General features: G+C 34.0%; 2 protein-coding genes across 2 annotated transcripts; both read right to left on the bottom strand.

Moving 5' to 3' along the window:
- Positions 1–1,910: 1,910 nt before the first annotated feature.
- LOC123656228 (cold shock domain-containing protein CG9705) lies at positions 1,911–3,553 on the bottom strand. Its single transcript, XM_045591928.1, has 3 exons — positions 3,280–3,553; positions 3,070–3,192; positions 1,911–2,719 (listed from the first exon to the last, which is right to left on the bottom strand). The coding sequence occupies exons 1-3, from the start codon at positions 3,384–3,386 to the stop codon at positions 2,566–2,568; spliced, it is 384 nt and encodes a 127-aa protein (XP_045447884.1). The 5' UTR covers positions 3,387–3,553; the 3' UTR covers positions 1,911–2,565.
- Positions 3,554–8,108: 4,555 nt separating this feature from the next.
- On the bottom strand, positions 8,109–18,178 carry LOC123656568 (tyramine beta-hydroxylase). Its single transcript, XM_045592239.1, has 11 exons — positions 18,100–18,178; positions 17,549–17,772; positions 16,832–16,972; positions 15,775–16,038; positions 15,095–15,244; positions 14,697–14,829; positions 14,221–14,387; positions 13,458–13,640; positions 12,693–12,880; positions 11,593–11,749; positions 8,109–8,397 (listed from the first exon to the last, which is right to left on the bottom strand). The coding sequence occupies exons 1-11, from the start codon at positions 18,176–18,178 to the stop codon at positions 8,308–8,310; spliced, it is 1,776 nt and encodes a 591-aa protein (XP_045448195.1). The 3' UTR covers positions 8,109–8,307.
- Positions 18,179–18,457: the final 279 nt, after the last annotated feature.

Here is an 18,457-nt window from a genome sequence, read left to right as displayed (position 1 = left end):
TTTTTTTATATCAGCTTGGACTTGGAGTACGAGTTTTAATGAAAAAAAAATATATATTAATTATTGAATAAATTTGTTTTACTATAATTTTACATGTAACATGGTTGAAATCAAACTGATAAAAAAGGCATTCATCATCATCATCATCATCTTCATTTCAGACTATTGCAGTCCACTACTGGACATCTCAAAAAAAGGACTCTACAAGCTAGTGCCAAAAATGGCGCGAACTCATGTGTGTTGCCCATAGTCACCACGTTGGGCAGACGGGTTGGTGACCGCAAGGCTAGCTTTGTTGCGCCGAAGACGCTGCTGCCCGTCTTTGGCCTGTGTATTTCAAAGCCAGCAGTTGGATGGTTATCCCGCCATGGGTCGGCTTTATAAGTTCCAAGGTTACTTACTAAAAAAGGCTTTACATTATTTTATAAGAATTTTTAGGGCTTGAAAAACAAAATCAGTAACAATACTCATTAGATCAAAGGATAATTATTAAAGTAATAAGAGACAAAGTTTACCACAATTATAAAACTTCATCTACACATTGTTAGTTTGTTCTTGCCCTTTCTTCAGATTGTAAGCTTTAAAAATGAAACTAAGTTGTAATATATTGAGTTTTCTACATGACGTGAAAATTATGGTTATGACTTTTTTACCTATGTGTAAAATATATTTCTATGTCACTTGCTAAGTTAAAGCATTAATATTTCATCACCACTTTTTTGTTTATTGTTATTGTTAATTTAGTTAATAACCAAAATATTTGTGTAATCGTATAAACATCACTATTATAGTATAGTAATATGGTTCTTTGTATTAAAAATATTTGCAATGAATTGTGATTGACATTGAAGGAATTATTTTAGTCCTTAAGTGATTTAAATATTTATATACATATTGTGTTTACTAATAAAATATCTAAAATGTGTTTAATAGTTTTCTTATTTACTGCTCAGTATCTCTATAAAGCTGGCCATTGACGATCAGTTTTTCGCGTCGGTTGAAATATTTCCCCACTGACTGGCGTAACTCCGCCTCTTCAGTTTTCGACCGACTGGGCTGTTTTAAGGACGTAGGTACTACCTATTTTTGTTGAGAATAAAAAATGGATTTTGATTCCGAAAATGAAACATTAATTCTTAAAGCGGCTACTGTTTGTTGTCATATACTGGTCTACAATGGTCTATAATTCTATATGAACAGTTTTTATTATTAGTTGTACCTCATCTGTAATAAGTATGTCAATGGTCAATCCTCATGCACTGTGTCGTTAATGACATTAATTATAAATTTATTTATTCATTTCTAAGTATTATTTATATCTATACATATAATAAAATGGTAGGAAAGTCAAAACTATACATTGAATATTTTTTTTAAAAAATACTTGGGGTGTGATCTACAATCGATACCGAAGCCAAAAATATAGTTTTTAGAATTTTTGTCTATCTGTGTGTATGTCCGGGATAAACTCAAAAAGTATTGCATGGATTTACTTCAAATTAGGCACGAATATTATTAAGAAGTCGGGTCAACATATAGGCTACATATTATCACGCTATCACCTATGGGGAAAGAGCAGTGAACCTTTATTTCTTCAACGCATTCTGTAACAACATGTAACAACGCATACTTGAATGTTGTTGTTATTATTTTAATAACCATGCTATAAGCTAGCTTCACACTATAAAAATCACGCAATTTAAGTAACTAAGCCAATAAACATAATTAAATGAATATAAGTAGACAAGTTTAAAGTTTAATGTAAAGAAGAAAAGGGTAAATGAATGTTATTTTAAAGTGAACACTAAAAAGGTGGCACTGTTTACTGGTTTCATCTTGACTTATTAAATGGTATTATTTATTCTTCATAATATATTAAGGAAGAATGGTTGAGAAACAAAAACAAAACATTTGCTTATCTATATACATATATATTAACTATCATAAAATAAACAAGACAAGCATGGCATACTGCTACTACACTTAATATAGTCGTGTAAAGTATTACACACATAAAAACCCATGAATCTTCATTTATAATACCGTTGTATTGTTAAATTATTCGTTGAAATGCATATTCTAATGGTAATGAAACTTATAGATACAATACATTTGAAATACAAAAATAATTACACATTACTTACAGTTAAATAAAATATAAATTTTATTTGTGCTAATTATTTTGTTTTGTTATAAAATTATAATCAAGAACTCTGTTCCTGCTGTTGTATAATTAGGCCATTTAAGTACTTAGCTATAGCATTGAACGTTATATTTTAATTTGTGCAACAAGCATTTACCAATTTATTACTAAAGTAACTAAGATTGGTATTAAAAACTTACAAGATGGTAAATCCTTCAAAAATTTAGCACCACAATAACATTTCACTTTTGAAATACTGTTTACATTATATATAAACGTTCAATAACAAGTTTGTTGGACATATTGTTTTTGGACTTGATACAATGTCTATTGAGGACTAGGAGTCTTAAAGAGATGAATAGAAGGGATGCAACAGATACTAAAGATTAAGTAAGAATTTGCATCATAATACTAAAATCGTTTTACAGTGGGGGTTCATTCCACTTCAAGTGCTTCTCTTTTACAAGTTGTATAATTCTTACATGAACGGCTTGGTATTTCTCGAACTTAGGAGGAATCGGGCAGAGTCTGTATGTTACTTCATCTCCAGGTAAAGGTACAAATTCTCCTTCAATACTGAAAATAGTAACACTTTTTTAATAAGCCAGTATTGAAAATTGTTGAGGAAATCACAAAATAAATTTTTATTAAAATACAGGAAGTTCCATTTTTTGTTTGCTTATACCATTTGGTTTTATAAAACAAACAAGATTTTAAGGTCAAATTCTTTACAAGATGATGTAAATTATTTACAATACATAACACGTCCCTCACATAAAACTAGAAAAACTAATAAAAAATTTAAATTAATTACAAATTATAAAGTAAAACGATTAGGTTAACATAATTATTAATTTTATTAAAACACTCAAATTGCTCTAATAACTTTTGTTAGAAATGGTATTCAAATAAATCTTATTACTTACTCAGAAATATGTACAAAAAGATCTTCACCGCCTTTTACAGGAGTAACAAACCCGTGACCTCTTTCGCGACAAAAAGATTTTATCTTTCCGTATTCGATAGGATTTTGAAGAGCTCTCTCAGACCTTGAAATATATCATGTTATTGTAAAATTAATATATGCACTAATATTAAAGGAAGTATATAATAGTTAATGAAATTTGTAATCTTACGTTGAAGCGGTTCGGTTTCTCCTTGTTATTATGGGGCTGGGAAGCTGGAGATGAGTTAAAGTTTTATTGGGAGAGTCATCATTGTTAAAGCCGTTGTCACTAGACATTTTCTGTTTTCAGAAAAATTACAATTATTAAAAAGTAATGTTACAACGTAGAACGACCAAATAGTAGTTTAGACTTAACACAATAAATTGAATGGAACAAGAGTTAATTAAACAATTTAGAATAGGGGGCAGCACCGCAGCAGTATCTACCTCTGTAGGTACTCTGTGGCAGTATCTTCAAGTACCTAAATGTCATTTGTTAATTTGACTGCTAGGGGTGCACTAAGAAACGAATATTAATTTTATCGTTAAATGCCGATGAATCGTTGTAGATGATTTCATGATGGGATAGTGTTTGGATTTATTAATAAATACTTTAAAATCTTATAATTTAAAATTTATAATTAAAAAGTCATTTTTACGAAATGTATACAGTTACTCTCTCCTACTCTTATTCCACCTCTATTCTACTTTTCTTTATTATGATTTACCAAAGAGGATCGTTATAAATAGAAATATCCTTTCATTCTTTTTGTGCTTCTTCAGAGGAAATAGGGAGAGAAAATAAATACTCATCACATAATTATGTGACAACTTGATATGTTATCATCTCGACTTTTGACTTTAACTTTCAAGAAGCTCAAAAAAAGTAAAATATTATTCTATTGAATGCGCACATTATACCGATTTGTTGTCCTCTTTTCATTCATGGAATTTTGTTTGTCCTTTACCACCTTCATCAAGCCCATATGTCTCACAATTGGCATTGCCTAGATCACTTTCTCTTTGAAATCTAAATTATTCTTGTAAGCCTTATAAATATTCAACACAACATCCTAGTGAAGAAATTGATATCACGATGATGTCCGCTTGATATCGTGCAAATATGTCATGATTTACTTAAGATGTGACTCAGAAATGACTTCTGACTTACATATAATTTCGCACTTACATCATATGACGACGCGTTGGAACAACGACTGGTTTCTGGAGTGGATATTGATGTTTATGTAAATATTTATTTCCGGTCTGGTTTATAGTCCTTGTGGGTCTCCTCACTGTACCTCGGAGAGCATATTAAGCTGTCGGTCCTGGTTGTTATCATGTACACCTGACAGCGATCCTTACTCATAGTAGGGAATATATCCGTCACTGGCATTGGAACAGCGTGGTGGATTTAACTCTCCTACAGGCAGACAGGCAGACATGCATATGTATCGTGTATACAAAATCAAAATCAATATGACAAACAGCTTTATTCAAATAGCAAATGGTCCCAAGAGCACTTTCGAATTGTCATTTTACAAATTAAAACTTTAAAAATAAATTATTATTTTTGTAAAAGTAAAGTTACCACCGATTTGAAATGTAGATTCTGCAGAGATGAATCGGCAAGAAACTCCGCAGTTACTCTTTTGAAAAATAATATATAAATTGTGTTTTAGTACAAATTTAGTAACATGTCGCATAAACTACAGCGTCACTAAGTCCACACATCTTTATCAACTTTGTAATCCTGCACCGAATAAAAAGCTTTATCTATTTTTTTAAATAAAAATTTTAAATTTATGTTGAGACAATTCCAAAATTGTTTGCAGGATTTTATTATACATGCGAATCACAGACATATATTTCTCTTATATGTCTGTGATGCGAATACCATAACCCAGAATACCATAGCGCAGTCGGAAACTTGGAGTTACAATTTTGTTATTCCTTCTACGATTTTTTACGATGCAATTATGACTAATTATTTCAAAACAATCAATATTCTGGTGAATATATATAATATTGTTATAAATATATTGTGACGCAATTGTTAATATGTCTACCTTTTGATAAACATCCCGTAGGGAGACTCGAGCTCCAAGATCGTAAATGCTGCGAATAGCCCTTTTTTGCAAGATAAATATAGTCTGCCGTACCCCATAGTAGGCCGTAAGGCGATGGCAGATCATTTATATATATTAAAAAAAGAATCGGATCTAGAACTGACCCCTGTGGAACGCCCATTTTTAGCATAAATCCAGAAGACTTCGTTTCGTTTATTGATACGTGTTGAATTCTATTAGATAGATATGAAGCAATTAGATTAAGAGCTTTACCATTAACGCTGTAATACTCAAGTTTACTAAATAAAATCCCGTGGTCAAATACACCAATAGCATTTTGTGACCTCTCCCAAGCATCATTTATATGTTTGAGAAATGCCACAACAGCATCTGTAGTAGAGCGACCTCTAGTGAAACCATGTTGTACACTGTGAAAAATTCCATTAACTTTAAAATGGAAAAGAAGTTTATTTAATATAATTTTTTCAAAAGTTTTACAGGATTAAGGACGGTAGGATTGTAATGGGTATATAATTACTGGGATCACTTCGGTGTCCCTTTTTAAAAAGTGGTAAAATTTTACTATATTTTAGCAAATCTGGAAAAGAACCCACTTTAATAGCATTGTTAAAAGTTAAAGCTAAGTACGGAGCGAGGTCATCAATATACTAGGATATTACTAATTAATTTAACTGAAATGCCCCACAGATCATTTGTTTTTTTAATATTAACACTCTTAAATGCTTTTAGAATATGTAAAGAATCAACTTGCGAGAATGAAAAATCAACATTACATTTGCTAATGTTATTTTTAAGAAGTTAGGTAGAATCAGTTGAAGATGAATTCAGTCGAGATGTTAAGTCAATGGGTATTTTATCGAAAAAGGCTTCGAAGACGTTTGTCAACTTGTCATCCGAGCTTACAACAGCACCATTTATATTTAATTCAATTGGTATAGTTTGCTTGTTATGTTTCCCACAGATACTATTACTATATTCCATGTGCATTTAATTTTATTATCAGAATTAATAATTTTATCTTTGATATATTTTGATTTGACATCCATACGAACAGCTTTAAAAGTTTTGGAATATTGTTTTACTTCATTTAAAAATCTAGTCTCCTGCTTCCATTGCTTCATACTGTACAGTTCATACAACCTATTTCTACTCTTATAAATACCTTCAGAGGCCCATTCATTAAATTTTAAGTTTACTTTATATCGAAAATTTTAAGTTTAAAAATGATATAGAATTCATCTAAAATTAATTTGAAAACTGAATTATAGATTACATCTGGATCTGTGCCATCAAATCTACATTACATATTTTTTGCGCTACAATATACATAAAACAATTTGTTCTCTTTAACGTTATTGGTCTACATGTAATTCTTCGAGAATTTATGTTAATTTTCTCATCAAGAGAGAATTTTTCCATCAACCCATATTATTATATTATTATTTATATTTATTTTCATTTATTTTAAAGCGGTTATTATAATGTTACAAATAAACACTTCAATTTTATTTATTTGTATAGATTAATGTAAATAAATTTTGTAAAATCTTACCTTGCATTTCTATGTATATAAAATACGAAGAAACTTACCCACTCCCCGATCTAATATAATGAACAAACTGTGATGCTAACTGTAGGTATATGTAACAATTTTTTTTAAACGATCTTTATATTATGTACTGCTCAAACGATTCTTTTTTACCAGATCCATGTATGTGGCCTGTCTCGAAAGTTCAGTAGGTACTTGTTCGATGTTGACTTACTACTTAGTTAACATTAATTCACCGAGAATAGTGACGCTATGAGAGTGCAGAAGTAAATCTGTTATCACTTGATTCGTATTTATTAGATTATTGTACCCTATTTTTTAACCGACTTCATAAAAAGGAGGAGGCTACTCAATTCGACCGTATATATATTTGTATGTTCGGGGATAACTCCGTCGTTTATGAACCGATTTTGATAATTCTTTTTTTGTTTCAAAGGAGATATCCCTAGTTTGGTACTATGATAAGGAAACCAGGATTTGATGATAGGATCCCAGAGAAATCGAGGGAAACTCTCGAAAATCCGCATAACTTTTTACTGGGTGTACCGATTTTGATGATTTTTAATTTAATCGAAAGCCGATGTTTATCATGACTGTGGTCACATTTAAATTTCATCGAGATCTGATTAGAACTTTTGGAGTAATCTTTAATAATGCGTATTTACTTAACTATTTTTTCGTCTACCTACGTTGTATTACTTGTCGATATAATTGAAGTCGGTTTTTCTTTGGTTGCCTGTAAACACAATTATCCGTATGTATTATATTACATCGATACATGTATTATACGATTATTTGATAAGATTTGGAAATTATTCTTTGTCAACAAATTGTATAGATTATATTTATAAATTTAGGACTTTCGCTGTCTTTTTTGTGTTGTGGACAAAATACACGAGTTCACGCCATTTTTGGCGCGAACTTGTGGAGTCCTATGTCCACCAGTGGACTGCGATAGGCTGAAGTGTGTGTGTGTGTGTGTGTGTGTGTGTGTGTGTGTGCTATCTTTTTTAAATTTTCAAGCAATCCGAAGGTCATCAATGAATCTAAATAACCGGCATCAGTAGAGTGTAGAATAGGGAGTTTAATCGTAAGAGAGGAAAAGGACGGAGGTTATCGCGGATTATGTTCTTTTAACCTCTAGTTCTTTATGATTATAGCTCACAGAATACTTTTCATAATTGAAATTTTGTCTGTTTAATATACATAATATATGTATTTAAAAAGCCTCCAAAAAACTTTTTAAATACAAATATAATATACATGTACCTATATAAATAGACCCCAAAAAGGCTTCTTTAACAATTTGCTTATTCTTAAAAAAATTACATACTGAGGTCAATAAAATACAAATGAATATTGCATAATTGTATTAAATTCAACTATTAATTTAAAGTTTATATTTACAGCCTAGGTATTCCCATATTTTATCATTACTAAATATATGTAGTATGTAACTTTTATGGATTTATTGGATATATAATACAAATATATTAACATTAAATATATATATATATGCTACATTTAATAATAAATATATATACTTAAACTCTCATGTGATAATTTTACAACATTAAATTTATTTTTCGTCGTAGAACTTGGGGCAATGTCTAGGCTCCTCCGGCAAGGGCACTTTGATTTTAGGCACGCGAATACCTTCCCAATCTCCCTGAAAAAGAAATAAAATTTAAAGCCGAATATTTCACGCCTCCGGCTGTGCTTTACTTTCACAAAATTAATATACGGGAAGTGCTTAAACTTATTTATTTATTAAGAAATACAAATGTGCACTAATATTATAGTTTTTGCCCTTATGCGTCAGTGTAGTTAAATATTACACGTTATATTATCTATAATCTATAATATATATAAAAGCGAAAGGTCACTCACTCATCACGAAATCTCCGAAACTATAACACCTACAAACTTGAAATTTGGCAGGTAGGTTCCTTATAAGACGTAGGCATCCGCTAAGAACGGATTTTACGAAACTCGACCCCTAAGGGGGTAAAACGGGGGTTGAAAGTTTGTATGAAAGTCCTATGTTTTTGAAGTAAGAGACTTGAAATTTAAAATGTAAGCTCTATAGATGGTGAAAAGGTGTCTAAATAATGTATCTTTAGAAATCAACTCCCTTTTGGGGTTAAAACGGGGGATGGTAGGCTGACTCACTCATCGCAAAATCTCCGAAACTATAATAGCTACAAACTTGAAATTTGGCAGGTAGGCTTTTTATAGGACATAAACATCCGGTAAGAACGGATTTTACGAAACTCGACCCCTAAGGGGGTAAAACGGGGGTTGGAATTTTGTATGAAAGTTCTATATTTTTGAAGGAAGAGACTTGAAATTTAAAATGTATGCTCTATAGATAGTGAGAAGTTGTCCAAATAATGTATCTTTAGAAATCACCTCCCTTTTGGGGTTGGAACGGGGGATGGTACGCTGACTCACTTATCGCGAAATCTCCGAAACTATAATAGCTACAAACTTGAAATTTAGCAGGAAGGCTCCTTATAGAGCGTAAACATCCGCTAAGAATAGGATTTACGAAATTCGACCCCTAAGGGGGTAAAACGGGGGTTGAAAGTTTGTATGAAAGTCCTATGTTTTTGAAGTAAGAGACTTGAAATTTAAAATGTACGCTCTTTAGATAGTGAGAACGTGTCCAAATAATGTATCTTTAGAAATAAACTCCTTTTTGGGGTTAAAACGGGGAATGGTAGGTTGACTCCCTCATTACGAAATCTCCGAAACTATAACAGCTACAAACTTGAAATTTGGCAAGTAGGTTCCTTATGAGGCGTAAACATCCTCTAAGAACTGATTTTATGAAACTCGACCCTTAAAGGGATAAAACGGGGGTTGGAAGTTTGTATGAAAGTCTTATGTTTTTGAAGTAAGAGACTTGAAATTTAAAATGTATGCTCTATAGATGGTACTAAGGTGACCAAATAATGTATCTTTAGAAATCAACTCTCTTTTGGAGTTAAAACGGGGGATGGTAGGTTGACACACTCATCACGAAACCTCCGAAACTATAACAGCTACAAACTTGAAATTTGGCAAGTAGGTTCCTTATGGGGCGTAAACATCCGCTAAGAACTTATTTTTACGAAAATCGACCCCTAAGGGGATAAAACGGGGGTCGGAAATTTGTATGAAAGTCTTATGTTTTTGAAGTAAGAGACTTGAAATTTAAAATATATGCTCTATAGATGGTGAGGAGGTGTCCAAATAATGCATCGTAATCTATATATATAAAAAAGAAAGGTCATTGACTCACTCATCACGAGAACTCAAAAACCGCTGGATGGTCTATCCATCCAGGTTGGACAAAGATAAAGTTTAGCAGGGATGTAGATTATAGTTAGCAGACGTCCGCTAAGAACGGATTTTACGATATTCCATCGCTAAGGGGGTTGATAGTTTGTATGAAACATATACAGCCTGAAAATAAAACCAAAAATGTCGTGTATAGAGAGGTTTTATAAAAATAACTATTAAATTATACTAAATTTAAAAAGTTACTCAGTTTGATAAGCCTTTCAATTGACTGAAATAAAAAAATAATTTGCGTTAAACATCTTAATAGTAATACATATCTTCATAACCACTTGGACGTAATCGCGGGCAACAGTTAGTGTATTATAAACAAAGTCCCCTAAAGTGTATGTGATCGATTCGCTCAAAATTTACTGAACGGATTTTTATGCGGTTTCACCATTGTAGAGAGGGCTCCACCATCAGCAAGGGGAAGGTTTACGGAACGGCTAAGCCGATTTTGATGTGAGTTTCACTGGAAGTTTGCCGGCAAAACTTTGTGACACACTAATTTCAACGCGGGCGAAGCCGCGGGCACAGCTAGTTATTATATAAATACAGGAAAGAAATAAACGATTAATATTAAAAACCTTGAAAGTTTAAGTGGACAAATGGACACGTGTTTAGATTTAAAATTATTGACTTATTTCGTAAAATTTGCTATGAAAATTTTTGACCTTAATCAATATGTATATGTATTAAGTACCTACGGCTTTCTCATGAAAAGTCGCGGTTTTACTACATGATAAAAAAAAATTAACGCATATCTTTTTTTAAAGTTATTTCAATACAAAGTTAATGAAAGTGCCAATACGTAACAAATATTTCTTTTTATTTTACAATATATATTGTATATGGAAAAAATGATACATAGGACGGTATCGTTAGCGATAAGGCTGCCACAATCTAAAATGATTCTTTTATTTTTCCTATTTTCGTTTTGAGTTGAGGTTACATAAAATAAGTAAATAATCAACAATGCAGGCAAGACCGGTCACAATAATGAATAATAATAAACTTAAACATATTAACTGAATGGGTCTTCTCGATTATTCGGAAGTAGAAACGTGACGGCGGCACCATATCGAAGAGTTCTTTAGAATACTTCAGATTCCATCTTTTGTATTCTTTAAGTGAGGTACGGCTCAGCAGGAAATATCCTGCTCAAAATCTAGAGCAGCCAGACGTAACTCGACTTTACAGAAGATCACAGCTAAATAATACTGCTTTTAAGTAATGTTTTTGTTCCCATAGTGAATAAGGCTCCTGGGGAGAATTGGGGATAGGGTCAGCAACGCGCTTGCGATACTTCTGGTGGTGCAGGCGTCTATAGGCTACTGTAATCGCTTACCATCAGGGGACCGTACGCTCGTTTGCCGACCTAGTTATATAAAAAAAGGTGTCTAAGGGGTAGATTGGGGGTAGGGTCGACAACGAGCTGGCGATGCTTCTTCTGGTATTGTCTATAGGCTACGGAAATCGTACGTCGTAGGCTTGTTTTCCGACCTAGATGTGTAAAAAAAAAGACGGATAAGAATACCTGGAAACGATTCCCGTCGGACTTGTTGCACTGCATGGATATCGGCGCCTCGCTATAGAGCGCGTGCAGCGCGCGCGCGCGGAGCGGCGTCCACGGCGCGATGGCGAGGTAGTTGCCGCGCGGGGCCGACGAGCGCGAGATGGGCACGTTGTCCCATCTGACACGTTTATTTATTGATTCAATTTCTATGTCATGTTAAGGAAAGTACCTTTATTTGAATTGAATTTTATGAGAGCCGATATTTAAAATTGGAATTACAATTTTTCGATGCAAATATTACTAATTAATTTTTAGTCTACTTATTATACGTTGTATTACTTGTTGATATAATTGGAAGTCGGTTTTTTCGTTTGCCATCAAACACAATTATATATGATCTTATTCAATAATTTTATGACGTTTATCCGTTTTGGCCATCTCGATATGTCATAACGCTAACTACTATAGTCTATTCGCTTTAAGAAGATTAGATTAAATTAAATTACTTATATATAACTAACTTAAATTAGTTATAAATATAAGCTGTGTGGTTACGGAAATAAAGAATATAGCTACCCCCTCTCTTCCTGTGGGTGTCATATGAGGCGACTAAGGGATAACACAGTTCCACTACCACCTTGGAACTTATAAAGCGGACCGATAGTGGGATAACCATCCAACTGCTGGCTTTGAAATACACAGGCCGAAGACGGGCAGCAGCGTCTTCGGTGCGACAAAGCCAACCCTGCCGTCACCAACCCACCTGCCCAGCGTGGTGACTATGGGCAACACACATGAGTTCACGCTATTTTTTGGCGCGAACTTGTGGAGGCCTATGTCCAACAGTGGACTGCAATAGGATGAAGTGAAATTAGTTCATCCAGTTGAAATAAGCCCTTCAGACATTCTTATTTATTACGATTCAATTGGGCAAGAAGCTTAGTTAAATTATATAAGTGACAGCAATATTTACTGAACGCGAATAGACTGAAAGAACACTACATACAAACTACGTACACGCGTTCTTAATTTGTTGTAGGTATCCGTACCGAATTTTTGTTCTTTTTAAAGTATTAGTAAAATTATCATAATTTAAAAGTTTATAACGTTATAAAACATACTCTTTCTCAAATTTAAAATAATCTTCGAGAGCTTTATTTGAGACGGCACTCTTGCAGACTTCGAGCTCGGTAGCGGGGTAGTAGTGCAAGTAGTTGACGCACATTTCATCGGTTATCGCGTGTCCGCCTATCGTAGCCTCTTGTTTGTCCTTCGTGTTGTAGACACAGGTTGTTTCTAAGTAGTCGCCCTGATAACAAATTGAAAGTGGACAGGTCATTGTATAAGAGTAGGAGAGCGTTTTATGTATGTATAATAAATAACTTGTAGCGACTATTAAAATATTACGTTTTTCATGAAATCATTGAATAATTTATAATTATCGTATTTTATTATTAGAATAAAGCATATTTAAATTTGGGCAAAGCCGTGAAAAGAGTCTAGGGATGGGAAAATAACTTAAACCTTTGAGGATAAGTTGGTCCAAAGTTCACAACATTGACTAATGGGTAAGCTGTCGTGGATACGATTCCCAGACATACCTGTACAGGCGCGCATACAACGTCGGCGCTGGCAGCCCTGCATAACTCGTTGGGAGTGATCATCGTGGTATTTCATTGAAATAAGGGCACAGTAGGTTATATTCTAGAGAGAGGGTCAAAGGTAGGGTCGACAAGGCGCGTAATGATGCTTGTTGTATAGCCGGCGTACAGAGACCATGGTAACCGTTTGCTATCAAGTGGGTTGTATGCTTGTTTGCCGACTTAATCGTATATAAAAAAACAACGCAAAAATTCTGAATACATTTAATCCTAATAAACCCATACCGGCAGGACGCGCACGGGTCGGTGCAGGATGCGTATCTCCTGGAAGTGCGTGGAGTAGTGTCGGTCTTCATTGAGGGGCGGCAGCTCGCGGCGGCCGCGCGCGTGCCGCGTGCGCACCGCCACGCCCGCCAGGTGCGTGTGCAGCTGGCTGCCGAACACGGTGATCCCGCCCGGGGGAAGACCCTGCGTATGTCGGAGTCGAAGACACTCATTAATACGGACGAAAACGGAAGTCTGGCGCGGCAATTTGAGGCTGGCAGCGCTGTCGCCCAATTCGATCAAGATGACAAGATATCGACGCGTCGCGCGATGAGAAGAAATTTGTGAAAAATCTACTAACTTATTTCTTTGCTCAATCATCCCAATGTTCGCCCATATGATGTATGACGATAGTTAGAATAACGCTGTCTTCCTCATACATGGGTCTCAGTACTCGGCTCCTCTCAAACCAGTGACGCTGTGAAGGCCACTAGGCCATAGCATACTGATTTATACTCGTGTGATGAGAGATAAAGACACACGAAAATATAATCTAAAGTAAATTTCGTAAAACAACTTTAAATTTTTAGTATTTAATAATTAAAGTCATGATATACCTATCTTGTTTAAGATTAATTGTAAATATCGCAAAGTTTAAAACACGACAGACAACTTAATATACTAGGTAGAATAAGGCGATCTTTCACTACGTACGTACGTAAATGACTATACAACAATTCTTTTGAATAACACAAAAGGAGATATAAAATACAGAGCTACATACAACTCCAGTGCACTGTGGTATGCAATAACCCGTCAGCGAGAAGGCTTCCTGTCCACCCGGTATCGCCATTTTGTCCGTGTACTCCAACCCCAGTTCCATAATCGCAGCGTCGTATTTACGTCTATTAGCTGTTATATACAGAACGATTCCGGAACTGTCCACCCAATCTATCAGACAAATGAAATTTTATAATTGTAAATGAACGCTGCTTGCACAATAAAATTAAAAAATTTAAAACGATTTTTTATTTATTGCTTAAACATATTAAAAAAAATATTTAAAACGTAACAGGCAGACGGAAAGGAATTATTTTCTCATTTACGTTATTACCCATAATGGGTGCGCTAGAAGCTTACATCCTACTGCTTACTATTCCTCTAACTACCATTAAATTAATGCTGATGTCGATGAAAATCAATTTAACATAAATGCTGTATAACACTACATTTACGTCGTAGATGTGTCGCGGTACTTACTATTTCGTAGTTCAGGATTATTGTAATGAACCTCGAGCATTACGTATTTGTTAGCCATTGGCCCTCCTAGTGGTAAACCTGCTTCTTCGGGATAAATAAACGGAGTAGCACCCATTGCCCAAGCTGCTTTTACCTTTTAATCACCATTAATCAATTAACAAAATATGACTATCCTCATTGGTAAAATAATATAAAAGATAAGTACTGTGTTGCTCATTGTGTTCCACAATTGGGCCAATCGTATAATAAAGATGGAATAGGTATGCACAATATAGTAATAAATATTTCATTTCCGATTATAATTCATGACCATTCATTTAAAGCCCTACATGTTTTACCGTTAGAGCTTTTCAAATAAGACTTGCAAAAATAATATACTCCAGTCATTAATTTGATACCTTTGAACAAACTTTAGTAGATTCTGGTCGCTTTGGCGAAAAACAATTACCCTCATACATTGGAATTTCTTTATTGGCAGCGTCATCGCAGTAAAACACTTCCATATGATGTACCAGACCCTCGTTACCTTTAGTTATTGAAGATTCAAACTGAAATAAACAAATGAGTATTAATAGCTTTAGTTATCGGCTTTTAAAAAATATGTATCAATTTTAAGACTTACCATCTGAAATATTTATTGCCGGTTCCGAAAACGAATTAAACCTTTTATTTACCTAATTGAATATTTATATATAGTAAACTAGCTTCTGTCCGCGACTTCGTTCGCATAGAATAGTTACTATGGGCTAGCGCAAACTTTAAACCGCGACTTCGTTTAAATAGAACTTGCAAAAGTTTAACTGTTTACGTAGCGCACGCAGCGGAGGCTCTCAAAAGAAAAAACCCCGATTTTGAAACATTCTTCATTGGTGCTCCGCTCCAATTGGCCTTAGCGTGATGATATATAGCCTTTTCGATTCGATTTCGAGCCCTTTTCGATAAATGGGATAATGGGATAATCTAACACTGATTTTTTTTAATCGGACCAGTAGTTCCTGAGATTAGCGCGTTCAAGCATATAAACGAATTCTTCAGCTTTTCTAATATTCGTATAGATATATTTCATCACAATAACCACCTTTATAATGTGATGTATAGATTCAGAAACGAAACCAGGTAGCTTGAAGACCTTGCACCAATACGTTGTATCGGTTCCTGGAACCTTCAGATCGCTGTTGGTGATACGAAGCTCCCGTGCGTGTGGTTGCGGCAAGGAAGGCGGTGTGAGGAGACGGACGCGAATGAAGCCGTGGTCGTGTGTAGATGTGCAGGATATACACAGGCCTTTCGATGAAAATAACTTGTCTGTGCCTCTAGCCCAGACCACGTGGACGGTACCATCCTGAGAAAGGTTTTAATATTGTCTGGTCAATATAATTCAACTTTATTATTCTTTAACTAACGATATCAACAGATCACAATTTAATAACTAGATAAATACCATTAATGAATAACCATTCTATTGAGAAAGGAAAAAATAAAATCAGAAAGAGAAAAAAAAATTAGAAAGAAACAATGAAAACGAAAAATACTATGTATGTATCATCAGATCAGATATATATATCAGACCCTGGTTTCCTTATCATGGTACTAAAGTAGGGATATCTTCTTTCTAACAAAAAAAGAATTATCAAAATCGGTACACCCAGTAAAAAGATATTGCGGATTTTCAAGAGTTTTCCTCGATTTCTCTGGGATCCCATCATCAGATCCTGGTTTCCTTATCATGGTACTAAACTAGGGATATCTCCTTTCCAACAAAAAAAGAATTATCAAAATCGGTACATCCAGTAGAAAGTTATGCGGTATAATACAACGTAGGTCGACGAAAAAAACGTCAAGTAAAAACGCATTATTCGCAGTCAGTTAGATCTCAAATAAATTTAAATGGAACCAATTGACACACACCACCTTTCGATTAAAAATTTTTTTGTCGAAATCGGTCCACACGGTCAATAGTGTGTGATGTAACATACATAAAAATAAAAAAAATGAAAAAAAAAATACAGTCAAATTGAGAACCTCCTCCTTTTTTGGAAGTCAGTTAAAAAGAAAAAAAATAAATCCAAGTGAGGGTCTTTGAATGTGAGGCTTGATTAACTGATTTAAAATGAAAAGAAATTGATTATAAATACCTCAATAACGTAATCATCGTCATCGCAGGTATCAAAATAACGCTCGAAAACGATACTTTGACTTTTACTATCGACGTGGAAAGCTTCACAGTCTTGATGAACATCTAGTATTAATTTTCCATTATCGTCAGCATGCATATCCTGAAAAAAAGTAAAATAATTTGTGAAAATAGCTTTAAAATATTAAAAAGACTAATTATATTATATATATATTATATATATATATATATATATATATATATATATATATATATATATATATATATATATAAGTTTAAGAATATACTCGTATATCTATATTTGCTTCAGCCTGTAATATCCCACAACTAGGCATAGGCCTCTTTCCCCATGTAGGAGAAGGATTAGAGCTTAATCTACCACGCTGCTCCAATGCGGGTTGGCGGATATATTTCCTACTATGAGTAACGATCGCTATCAGGTGTACATGATAACAACCGGGACCGACGGCTTAACGTGCTCTCCGAGGCACGGTGGGGAGACCCACAAGGACTGCACAAACACCCATACCACGGTAAACACCTGTATGACCAATACAGATGTTTGTTATGTGCGGGAATCGAACCCGCAACCGCCAGCGCAACAGGTACAATCCATGGCTGTGACCGTTGCGCCAACGCGGCGGAGTATATCTATATATACCTAATAAATGTACATATTTGTCAAAAACTTTAAAATTATATGATTGATCTTAAGTACCTCAAAATGATTTCGACCGATATAGTCCGTCCACACCAAGCATATATCTGAATTTTCTAAGTCTCCTCTGTCTGAAAACCCTATGGCAAACCAATTTATAGACGGTGCTTTTTCAGAAAACTCTAAACGGAATAGAATCTTCCGAGCACCATAATTAACTCGCCATTTTAGTTTCAGTTCACCTCTAGGATCTAACACTGCTTCGCTTTTCGCAATTACTTTACCTGTTAAAATAAAGTGTTAAATAATCTTCTTTTAATTTCATTATGAAGAAGGTAGGGTATCAATTTGTCTATCTTTGTAAAAAAGAACAATGCCATTTTTAACCGACTTTAGAAGAGTAGGATGTTCTGTGTTTTTTCTCATTTTCTAAGTTTACTATCATAAAAAATAACTATGTCCAAATTTAACTTAAAATAGAAAATGCCTATAAAACCAATTTCAAAGCTTGTTAGTTCTTGACGCACTTACAGTAGTAACGCAATAAATACATTTTAGCAAATAACTTAGCAAAGTAGTTTAAAATTGAAAATTATTTTGAAAATACTTACCCCGTTGCTTGGGTATTGAAAATGAAAAATTATAACAAATAAGTGTAAAAATTATGCCAACAATAAACTTCGCACTCATTTCTCCTTATTTTTTCAATGGTTAAAATACTAAGAACACCGACGATGTCTGTGTGTAGTCTTAAACCTATGTGCTCTCGACGACAGCTAGAGCCCAAATGATCTTCCTCATTTCAGGAGGTTAAAAGGTCTTTCAAAAAGGCTTACGTAGTCTTACATAGTAGGCTATAGGCAGTTCGGGTACAGTTAGGATGAAAATTATTACTCTATTCCTGTAATATAATAAGTTAATACTTAGATTTATATGTAAAATATATGTAATAGTAATGATTAATAGAAT

Source organism: Melitaea cinxia, chromosome 9, assembly GCF_905220565.1.
Source record: "Melitaea cinxia chromosome 9, ilMelCinx1.1, whole genome shotgun sequence".
In the NCBI taxonomy this organism is placed as follows: domain Eukaryota; kingdom Metazoa; phylum Arthropoda; class Insecta; order Lepidoptera; family Nymphalidae; genus Melitaea; species Melitaea cinxia.
This window is presented reverse-complemented; position numbering and strand designations above follow the sequence as displayed.

Bases quoted from the DNA above. Each gene is read 5' to 3' on its own strand.
- LOC123656228 (XM_045591928.1), bottom strand. From the start codon at position 3,386: ATGTCTAGTGACAACGGCTTTAACAATGATGACTCTCCCAATAAAACT. The intron at 3,193-3,279 runs GTAAGATTACAA...ATATATTTCAAG, and splicing joins AGAAACCGAACCGCTTCAAC to GTCTGAGAGAGCTCTTCAAA. The intron at 2,720-3,069 runs GTAAGTAATAAG...TACTATTTTCAG, and splicing joins CTTTTTGTACATATTTCTGA to TATTGAAGGAGAATTTGTAC.
- LOC123656568 (XM_045592239.1), bottom strand. From the start codon at position 18,178: ATGAGTGCGAAGTTTATTGTTGGCATAATTTTTACACTTATTTGTTAT. The intron at 14,388-14,696 runs GTAAGTACCGCG...TTTGTCTGATAG, and splicing joins TAATCCTGAACTACGAAATA to ATTGGGTGGACAGTTCCGGA. The intron at 12,881-13,457 runs GTATGGGTTTAT...ATTTGTTATCAG, and splicing joins GACCCGTGCGCGTCCTGCCG to GGCGACTACTTAGAAACAAC.